At 45.7% G+C, this 11,789-nt stretch overlaps 1 protein-coding gene across 1 annotated transcript; it reads right to left on the reverse strand.

Annotated features, from left to right (window-relative positions):
* Nucleotides 1–5,546: 5,546 nt before the first annotated feature.
* On the reverse strand, nucleotides 5,547–11,427 carry LOC127920386 (insulin-like growth factor 1 receptor). Its single transcript, XM_052504466.1, has 3 exons — nucleotides 11,296–11,427; nucleotides 6,166–6,333; nucleotides 5,547–5,859 (listed from the first exon to the last, which is right to left on the reverse strand). The coding sequence occupies exons 2-3, from the start codon at nucleotides 6,323–6,325 to the stop codon at nucleotides 5,648–5,650; spliced, it is 372 nt and encodes a 123-aa protein (XP_052360426.1). The 5' UTR covers nucleotides 6,326–6,333; nucleotides 11,296–11,427; the 3' UTR covers nucleotides 5,547–5,647.
* Between the last annotated feature and the right edge of the window lie 362 nt (nucleotides 11,428–11,789).

The raw sequence follows: 11,789 nt of genomic DNA on the forward strand, positions 1-11,789 counted from the left end.
ATTAGACCAACCAGATGGTAAATTAGACCAACCAGATGGTAAATTAGACCAACCAGATGGTAAATTAGACCAACCAGATGGTAAATTAGACCAACCAGATGGTAAATTAGACCAACCAGATGGTAAATTAGACCAACCAGATGGTAAATTAGACTAACCAGATGGTAAATTAGACTAACCAGATGGTAAATTAGACATTCATTCAGTCTTTATATTACTGTATCATAGACTAACCAGATGGTAAATTAGACCAACCAGACGGTAAATTAGACTAACCAGATGGTAAATTAGACCAACCCGATGGTAAATTAGACCAACCAGATGGTAAATTAGACCAACCAGATGGTAAATTAGACTAACCAGATGGTAAATTAGACTAACCAGATGGTAAATTAGACATTCATTCAGTCTTTATATTACTGTATCATAGACTAACCAGATGGTAAATTAGACCAACCAGACGGTAAATTAGACTAACCAGACGGTATATTAGACCAACCAGATGGTAAATTAGACTAACCAGATGGTAAATTAGATGAACCAGATGGTAAATTAGACCAACCAGATGGTAAATTAGACTAACCAGACGGTAAATTAGACCAACCAGATGGTAAATTAGACTAACCAGATGGTAAATTAGACCAACCAGACGGTAAATTAGACTAACAGGATGGTAAATTAGACTAACAGGATGGTAAATTAGACTAACCAGATGGTAAATTAGACCAACCAGATGGTAAATTAGACCAACCAGATGGTAAATTAGACCAACCAGACGGTAAATTAGACATGCATACAGTCTTTATATTACTGTATCATCGACCAACCAGACGGTAAATTAGACTAACCAGACGGTAAATTAGACATGCATACAGTCTTTATATTACTGTATCATAGACCAACCAGATGGTAAATTAGACTAACCAGATGGTAAATTAGACTAACCAGATGGTAAATTAGACTAACCAGATGGTAAATTAGACCAACCAGACGGTAAATTAGACTAACAGGATGGTAAATTAGACTAACAGGATGGTAAATTAGACTAACCAGATGGTAAATTAGACTAACCAGATGGTAAATTAGACTAACAGGATGGTAAATTAGACTAACCAGATGGTAAATTAGACCAACCAGATGGTAAATTAGACCAACCAGATGGTAAATTAGACTAACCAGATGGTAAATTAGACCAACCAGATGGTAAATTAGACATGCATTCAGTCTTTATATTACTGTATCATAGACCAACCAGATGGTAACAGACCAACCAGATGGTAAATTAGACTAACCAGACGGTAAATTAGACATGCATTCAGTCTTTATATTACTGTATCATAGACCAACCAGATGGTAACAGACCAACCAGATGGTAAATTAGACTAACCAGATGGTAAATTAGACCAACCAGATGGTAACAGACCACCCAGATGGTAACAGACCACCCAGATGGTAACAGACCAACCAGATGGTACCAGACCAACCAGATGGTAACAGATGGTAACAGACCAACCAGATGGTAACAGACCAACCAGATGGTAACTAACAGATGGTAACAGACCAACCAGATGGTAACAGATGGCAACAGACCAACCAGATGGTAACACCCTGAGACGGGCCGTCCGCCCTCCACCCTGAGACGGGCCGTCCGCCCCCCACCCTGAGACGGGCCGTCCGACCCCCACCCTGAGACGGGCCGTCCGCCCCCCACCCTGAGACGGGCCGTCCGTCCCCCACCTGAGACGGGCCGTGCCCGCCCCACCCTGAGACGGGCCCCCGCCCCCACCCTGAGACGGGCCGTCCGCCCCCACCCTGAGACGGGCCGACGGGCCGTCCCCACCCTGAGACTCCGCCCCCACCCTGAGACGGGCCGTCCGCCCCACCCTGAGACGGGCCGTCCGCCCCACCCTGAGACGGGCCGTCCGTCCCCACCCTGAGACGGGCCGTCCGTCCCCACCCTGAGACGGGCCGTCCGCCCCCACCCTGAGACGGGCCGTCCGCCCCCCACCCTGAGCATTGATTCATCATCAGAGGCTGTAGAGAAACCAGATTTAGTCATCACATATAATTTAACAGTTCATTTCAATAATTTATTAGAATTAACCGGTTTCTGAGTTATTTATGCAAGGAAAAATAATCCCGTTAAATCTCAGTAACCGGGTTCACGCCAGTCAACCGTACTGCGTAATGATCATGATATTTAATCAGCTTCTTGATATGCCACACCTGTCAGGTAGATGGATTATCTTGGCAAAGGAGAAATGCTCACTAACAGGGATTTAAACATATTTGTGCACAGAATTTGAGAGGAATAAGCTGTTTGTGAGTATGGAGCATTTCTGGGATCTTTTATTTCAGCTCATGACCAACACCTTATGTGTGGCGTTTATATTGTTGTTTAGTTACACTAGTAATAGTCGTTTATATTGTTGTTTAGTTACACTAGTAATAGTCGTTTATATTGTTGTTTAGTTACACTAGTAATAGTTGTTTATATTGTTGTTTAGTTACACTAGTAATAGTTGTTTATATTGTTGTTTAGTTACACTAGTAATAGTTGTTTATATTGTTGTTTAGTTACACTAGTAATAGTCGTTTATATTGTTGTTTAGTTACACTAGTAATAGTTGTTTATATTGTTGTTTAGTTACACTAGTAATAGTCGTTTATATTGTTGTTTAGTTACACTAGTAATAGTTGTTTATATTGTTGTTAGTTACACTAGTAATAGTCGTTTATATTGTTGTTCAGTTACACTAGTAATAGTTGTTTATATTGTTGTTTAGTTACACTAGTAATAGTTGTTTATATTGTTGTTTAGTTACACTAGTAATAGTCGTTTATATTGTTGTTCAGTTACACTAGTAATAGTTGTTTATAGTTACACTAGTAATAGTTTATATTGTTGTTCAGTTACACTAGTAATAGTTGTTTATATTGTTGTTTAGTTACACTAGTAATAGTTGTTTATATTGTTGTTCAGTTACACTAGTAATAGTTGTTTATATTGTTGTTCAGTTACACTAGTAATAGTTGTTTATATTGTTGTTCAGTTACACTAGTAATAGTCGTTTATATTGTTGTTTAGTTACACTAGTAATAGTCGTTTATATTGTTGTTTAGTTACACTAGTAATAGTTGTTTATATTGTTGTTCAGTTACACTAGTAATAGTCGTTTATATTGTTGTTTAGTTACACTAGTAATAGTTGTTTATATTGTTGTTCAGTTACACTAGTAATAGTTGTTTATATTGTTGTTCAGTTACACTAGTAATAGTTGTTTATATTGTTGTTTAGTTACACTAGTAATAGTTGTTCATATTGTTGTTTAGTTACACTAGTAATAGTTGTTTATATTGTTGTTTAGTTACACTAGTAATAGTTGTTTATATTGTTGTTCAGTTACACTAGTAATAGTTGTTTATATTGTTGTTCAGTTACACTAGTAATAGTTGTTTATATTATATTGTTGTTTAGTTACACTAGTAATAGTTGTTTATATTGTTGTTCAGTTACACTAGTAATAGTTGTTTATATTGTTGTTTAGTTACACTAGTAATAGTTGTTTATATTGTTGTTTAGTTACACTAGTAATAGTTGTTTATATTGTTGTTCAGTTACACTAGTAATAGTTGTTTATATTGTTGTTCAGTTACACTAGTAATAGTTGTTTATATTGTTGTTCAGTTACACTAGTAATAGTTGTTCATATTGTTGTTTAGTTACACTAGTAATAGTTGTTTATATTGTTGTTTAGTTACACTAGTAATAGTTGTTTATATTGTTGTTTAGTTACACTAGTAATAGTTGTTTATATTGTTGTTTAGTTACACTAGTAATAGTTGTTTATATTGTTGTTTAGTTACACTAGTAATAGTTGTTTATATTGTTGTTTAGTTACACTAGTAATAGTCATTTATATTGTTGTTTAGTTACACTAGTAATAGTTGTTTATATTGTTGTTTAGTTACACTAGTAATAGTTGTTTATATTGTTGTTTAGTTACACTAGTAATAGTTGTTTATATTGTTGTTTAGTTACACTAGTAATATTGTTGTTTAGTTTATATTGTTTATATTGTTTTAGTTACACTAGTAATAGTCATTTATATTGTTGTTTAGTTACACTAGTAATAGTTGTTTATATTGTTGTTTAGTTACACTAGTAATAGTCATTTATATTGTTGTTTAGTTACACTAGTAATAGTTGTTTATATTGTTGTTTAGTTACACTAGTAATAGTCATTTATATTGTTGTTTAGTTACACTAGTAATAGTTGTTTATATTGTTGTTTAGTTACACTAGTAATAGTTGTTTATATTGTTGTTTAGTTACACTAGTAATAGTCGTTTATATTGTTGTTTAGTTACACTAGTATTTATATTGTTGTTTAGTATAAATAGTCATTTATATTGTTTTAGTTACAAGTAATAGGCTTATATTGTTGTTTTACATTTAGTAATAGTTTATATTGTTGTTTGTTACACTACTAGTAATAGTTGTTTATATTGGATCACTAGTAATAGTCATTTATATTGTGTTTAGTTACACTAGTAATAGTTGTTCAGTATAAATGGCCATTTGATCTGCTATACCTTTCCATTTCAGTAAAGATTTATAGTTGTGTTACACGTCCTCCCCAGGTGTGTTACACTGTAATAGTTCTGTTACCTGGGGGTAAAGATAGAGTTGTGTAAGACGTTCTCCCCAGGTGTGTGTGTGTGTGTTACCTGGGGGTAAAGATAGAGTTGTGTAAGACGTTCTCCCCAGGTGTGTGTGTGTGTGTGTTACCTGGGGGTAAAGATAGAGTTGTGTAAGACGTTCTCCCCAGGTGTGTGTGTGTGTGTTACCTGGGGTAAAGATAGAGTTGTGTAAGACGTTCTCCCCAGGTGTGTGTGTGTGTGTGTTACCTGGGGGTAAAGATAGAGTTGTGTAAGACGTTCTCCCCAGGTGTGTGTGTGTGTGTTACCTGGGGGTAAAGATAGAGTTGGTAAGTTACCTGGGGGTAAAGTAGAGCTGTGTCTCCCCAGGTGTGTGTGTGTGTGTGTTACCTGGGGGTAAAGATAGAGTTGGGTAAGACGTTCTCCCCAGTGTGTGTGTGTGTGTGTTACCTGGGGGTAAAGATAGAGTTGGGTAAGACGTTCTCCCCAGGTGTGTGTGTGTGTGTGTTACCTGGGGGTAAAGATAGAGTTGTGTAAGACGTTCTCCCCAGGTGTGTGTGTGTGTGTGTTACCTGGGGGTAAAGATAGAGTTGTGTAAGACGTTCTCCCCAGTGTGTGTGTGTGTGTGTTACCTGGGGGTAAAGATAGAGTTGTGTAAGACGTTCTCCCCAGGTGTGTGTGTTACCTGGGGGTAAAGATAGAGTTGTGTAAGACGTTCTCCCCAGTGTGTGTGTGTTACCTGGGGGTAAAGATAGAGTTGTGTAAGACGTTCTCCCCAGGTGTGTGTGTGTGTTACCTGGGGGTAAAGATAGAGTTGTGTAAGACGTTCTCCCCAGGTGTGTGTGTGTGTTACCTGGGGGTAAAGATAGAGTTGTGTAAGACGTTCTCCCCAGGTGTGTGTGTGTGTGTGTTACCTGGGGGTAAAGATAGAGTTGTGTAAGACGTTCTCCCCAGGTGTGTGTGTGTGTAACGGCCTGTGATCTGCTTACCTGGGGGTAAAGATAGAGTTGTGTAAAAAGTTCTCAAAGACTTTTCTGTATGAAGCGTCAGCTGCCTCTGCCTCCAGGTCTCCGACAGATTTAGGACAGGGACAGCACGGCCCCTTGTCCCCCCCACCAACGTCTGGTTTAGTAGGCTTCAGGTCCTCCTCCATGTCAGTCAACCCGGTAGCAGCTATACGGACCGGGATCTTCAGTTCTGAGGAGAGACGGAGAGAGGAGGGGTTAGGGTGGAGGGGTTAGGGTGGAGGGGTTAGGGTGGAGGGGTCAGGGTGGAGGGGTCAGGGTGGAGGGGTCAGGGTGGAGGGGTCAGGGTAGAGGGGTCAGGGTGGAGGGGTCAGGGTGGAGGGGTTAGGGTGGAGGGGTCAGGGTAGAGGGGTCAGGGTGGAGGGGTCAGGGTGGAGGGGTGGAGGGTAGAGGGGTCAGGGTGGAGGGGTCAGGGTGGAGGGGTTAGGGTGGAGGGGTCAGGGTAAAGGGGTCAGTGTGGAGGGGTCAGGGTAGTGACCTTTCGAGCAGTAGTTGTGTTGGTATAGCTCTCTGTCTTCAGCCTGTTGCTGCCAGCGGACCAGGTAATAGGTGTGGTTCCCGTTGGGGGAGGCAGGGGGAGACCAGCGGACCACCAGGTTGGTAGAGGAGTTAGAGTATGTTCTCACATCCAGGGGCATGGACGGCTCTACAGGAAACAGATTATATTATAACAGTTCTCACATCCAGGGGCATGGACGGCTCTACAGGAAACAGATTATATTATAACAGTTCTCACATCCAGGGACATGGACGGCTCTACAGGAAACAGATTATATTATAACAGTTCTCACACCCAGGGACATGGACGGCTCTACAGGAAACAGATTATATTATAACAGTTCTCACATCCAGGGGCATGGACGGCTCTACAGGAAACAGATTATATTATAACAGTTCTCACATCCAGGGGCATGGACGGCTCTACAGGAAACAGATTATATTATAACAGTTCTCACATCCAGGGACATGGACGGCTCTACAGGAAACAGATTATATTATAACAGTTCTCACATCCAGGGGCATGGACGGCTCTACAGGAAACAGATTATATTATAACAGTTCTCACACCCAGGGACATGGACGGATCTACAGGAAACAGATTATATTATAACAGTTCTCACATCCAGGGACATGGACGGCTCTACAGGAAACAGATTATAACAGTTCTCACATCCAGGGACATGGACGGCTCTACAGGAAACAGATTATATTATAACAGTTCTCACATCCAGGGGCATGGACGGCTCTACAGGAAACAGATTATATTATAACAGTTCTCACATCCAGGGACATGGACGGCTCTACAGGAAACAGATTATATTATAACAGTTCTCACATCCAGGGACATGGACGGCTCTACAGGAAACAGATTATATTATAACAGTTCTCACATCCAGGGGCATGGACGGCTCTACAGGAAACAGATTATATTATAACAGTTCTCACATCCAGGGACATGGACGGCTCTACAGGAAACAGATTATAACAGTTCTCACATCCAGGGACATGGACGGCTCTACAGGAAACAGATTATATTATAACAGTTCTCACATCCAGGGGCATGGACGGCTCTACAGGAAACAGATTATAACAGTTCTCACATCCAGGGGCATGGACGGCTCTACAGGAAACAGATTATATTATAACAGTTCTCACATCCAGGGGCATGGACGGCTCTACAGGAAACAGATTATATTATAACAGTTCTCACATCCAGGGGCATGGACGGCTCTACAGGAAACAGATTATATTATAACAGTTCTCACATCCAGGGGCATGGACGGCTCTACAGGAAACAGATTATATTATAACAGTTCTCACATCCAGGGGCATGGACGGCTCTACAGGAAACAGATTATATTATAACAGTTCTCACATCCAGGGGCATGGACGGCTCTACAGGAAACATATTATATTATAACAGTTCTCACATCCAGGGACATGGACGGCTCTACAGGAAACAGATTATAACAGTTCTCACATCCAGGGGCATGGACGGCTCTACAGGAAACAGATTATATTATAACAGTTCTCACATCCAGGGGCATGGACGGCTCTACAGGAAACAGATTATATTATAACAGTTCTCACATCCAGGGGCATGGACGGCTCTACAGGAAACAGATTATAACAGTTCTCACATCCAGGGACATGGGCGGCTCTACAGGAAACAGATTATAACAGTTCTCACATCCAGGGACATGGACGGCTCTACAGGAAACAGATTATAACAGTTCTCACATCCAGGGACATGGACGGCTCTACAGGAAACAGATTATATTATAACAGTTCTCACACCCAGGGACATGGACGGCTCTACAGGAAACAGATTATAACAGTTCTCACATCCAGGGACATGGACGGCTCTACAGGAAACAGATTATATTATAACAGTTCTCACATCCAGGGGCATGGACGGCTCTACAGGAAACAGATTATATTATAACAGTTCTCACATCCAGGGACATGGACGGCTCTACAGGAAACAGATTATATTATAACAGTTCTCACATCCAGGGACATGGACGCTCTACAGGAAACAGATTATATTATAACAGTTCTCACATCCAGGGACATGGACGGCTCTACAGGAAACAGATTATATTATAACAGTTCTCACATCCAGGGACATGGACGGCTCTACAGGAAACAGATTATATTATAACAGTTTTCACATCCAGGGACATGGACGGCTCTACAGGAAACAGATTATATTATAACAGTTCTCACATCCAGGGACATGGACGGCTCTACAGATGGTAACTGGACCTTGTGACAGTACTTCCTAGAGCTCTGCTACCCAACCCCCATATTATACATCAGGTCTGTTCTTAATCAATAACCCCAACCCCTACACCCTAACCCCTACACCCCAACCCCTACACCTCCACCCTAACCCCTCCACCCTAACCCCTACACCCTAACCCCTACACCTCCACCCTAACCCCTACCTCCACCCTAACCCCTACACCCTAACCCCTACACCCTAACCCCTACACCCTAACCCCTACACCTCCACCCTAACCCTCCACCCCAACCCCTACACCCTAACCCCTCCACCCTAACCCCTACACCTACACCCCACCCTAACCCCTACACCTCCACCCTAACCCCAACCCCTACACCCCAACACTAACCCCACCCGAACCCCTAACCCCTCCACCCTAACCCTCCACCCTAACCCCCTCCACCCTAACCCATACACCTCCACCCTCAACCCTCCACCCTAACCCCTACACCCCAACCCCTACACCCCAACCCCTACACCCCAACCCCTCCACCCTAACCCCTCCACCCTAACCCCTACACCCTCACCCTAACCCCTACACCTCCACCCTAACCCCTCCACCTAACCTTCCACACCTAACCCCCCACCCTAACCCTCCACCCTAACCCCTCCACCCTAACCCCTCCACCCCTAACCCCTCCACCCTAACCCCTACACCCTAACCCCTACACCCTAACCCCACCCTAACCCTACACCCCACACCTAACCCCTACACCTAACCCTCCTCCCTAACCCCTCCACCTCCACCTAACCCCTCCCACCTAACCCCTCCACCTAACCCTCCACCCTAACCCTCACCTCCACCCCCTAACCCTCCACCCTAACCCCCTCCACCTAACCCCTCCACCTAAACACCTCCACCCTAACCCCTCCACCTAACCCCTCACCCTAACCCTCCACCCTAACCCCTACACCCCACCTCCACCCTAACCCCTACACCCCTAACCCCTACACTAACCTAACCCTCCACCCTAACCCCTCCACCCTAACCCCTACACCCTAACCCCACCCTAACCCCTACACCCTAACCCCTACACCCTAACCCCTCCACCCTAACCCTCCACCCTAACCCCTCCACCCTAACCCTCCACCTACTAACTCCCACCTCCACCCTAACCCCTACACCCTAACCCCTACACCCTAACCCCTCCACCCTAACCCCTCCTGTCCTTTACCTGAGGGCTCCACCCTGATGTAGACTACTTCACTCTTGGCTCCCAGGATGTCTAACCCCTCCACCCTAGCCCCTCCACCCTAACCCCTCCACCCTAACCCCTCCACCCTAACCCCTCCACCCTAACCCCTCCACCCCTGTCCTTTACCTGAGGGCTGGTTCTGATGTAGACTACTTCACTCTTGGCTCCCAGGATGTCTAACCCCTCCACTAACCCATCCCACCTAACCTCCACCCTAAACACCTAACCCCTCCACCCCTGTCCTTTACCTGAGGGGCTGGTTCTGATGTGAACTACTTCACTCTTGGCTCCCAGGACCCCTCTAACCCTCCACCCTAACCCATCCACCCTAACCCCTCCACCTAACCCCTCCACCTAACCCCTCCACCCTAACCCCTCCTAACCTCCACCTAAACCCCTCCACCCTAACCCCTCCACCCCTGTCCTTTACCTGAGGGGCTGGTTCTGATGTAGACTACTTCACTCTTGGCTCCCAGGATGTGTCTATCCTCTGCCACCAGAGTGATGGCCTTGACGTAGATGGCATACTGGGTCCAGGGCTTGAGAGGTGACAGTAGAACCCCTCCACCCTAACCCCTCCACCCTAACCCCTCCACCCTAACCCCTACACCCTAACCCCTCCACCCTAACCCCTCCACCCTAACCCCTCCACCCTAACCCCTCCACCCTAACCCCTACACCCTAACCCCTCCACCCTACACCCTAACCCCTACACCCTAACCCCTCCACCTCCACCCTAACCCCTCCACCCTAACCCCTACACCCTAACCCCCCAATTTTCCACCTAACCCCTACACCCTAACCCCTACACCCTAACCCCTCCTAACCCTAACCCCTCACCCTAACCCTACACCCTAACCCCTCCACCCTAACCCCTCCACCCTAACCCCTCCACCCCTGTCCTTACCTGAGGGGCTGGTTCTGATGTAGACTACTTCACTCTTGGCTCCCAGGATGTGTCTATCCTCTGCCACCAGAGTGATGGCCTTGGCGAGATGGCGTACTGGGTCCAGGGCTTGAGAGGTGACAGTAGAACCCCTCCACCCTAACCCCTACCCTAACCCCTCCCCACCCCTAACCCTCCACCCTAACCCCTCCACCCTAACCCTCCACCCTAATTTTTACACCCTAACCCCTCACCTAACCCTGCACTAACCCTCCACCCTAACCCTCCACCCCTAACCCCTCCACCCTAACCCCTCCACCTCCACCCTAACTTTCACCCTAACCCTCACCTAACCCCTACACCCTAACCCTCCACCTAACCCCTACACCCTAACCCCACCCCTAACCCCTCCACCCTAACCCCTCACCCTAACCCCTACACCCTAACCCCCTCCACCCCCTAACCCTCCACCCTAACCCCTCCACCCTGTCCTTTACCTGAGGGGCTGGTTCTGATGTAGACTACTTCACTCTTGGCTCCCAGGATGTGTCCCTCTGCCACCAGAGTGATGGCCTTGACGTAGATGGCATACTCCAGGGCTTGAGAGGTGACAGTAGAACCCCTCCACCTAACCCCTACACCCTAACCCTACACCCTAAACTAACCCTCCACCCTAACCCCTCCACCCTAACCCTCCACCCTAACCCCTCCACCTAACCCCTCCACCCCTGTCCTTACCTGAGGGGCTGGTTCTGATGTAGACTACTTCACTCTTGGCTCCCAGGATGTGTCTATCCTCTGCCACCAGAGTGATGGCCTTGACGTAGATGGCATACTGGGTCCAGGGCTTGAGAGGTGACAGTAGAACCCCTCCACCTAACCCCTCACCTAACCCCTCCACCTAACCCCTCCACCCTAACCCCTCCACCCACCCCTGTCCTTTACCTGAGGGGCTGGTTCTGATGTAGACTACTTCTCTCTTGGCTCCCAGGATGTGTCTATCCTCTGCCACCAGAGTGATGGCCTTGACGTAGATGGCATACTGGGTCCAGGGCTTGAGAGGTGACAGTAGAACCCCTCCCCACCCTAACCCTCCCCTAACCCCTCCACCCTAACCCCTCCACCCACCTCCCTAACCTAACCCCTCCCACACCTAACCCCTAACCCCACCTAACCCCTCCACCCTAACCCCCTAACCCCTCCCCACCCTAACCCCCTACACCCTAACCCCT

This window comes from Oncorhynchus keta, unplaced genomic scaffold (genome assembly GCF_023373465.1).
Source record: "Oncorhynchus keta strain PuntledgeMale-10-30-2019 unplaced genomic scaffold, Oket_V2 Un_contig_19294_pilon_pilon, whole genome shotgun sequence".
Classification (NCBI taxonomy): Eukaryota; Metazoa; Chordata; class Actinopteri; order Salmoniformes; family Salmonidae; genus Oncorhynchus; species Oncorhynchus keta.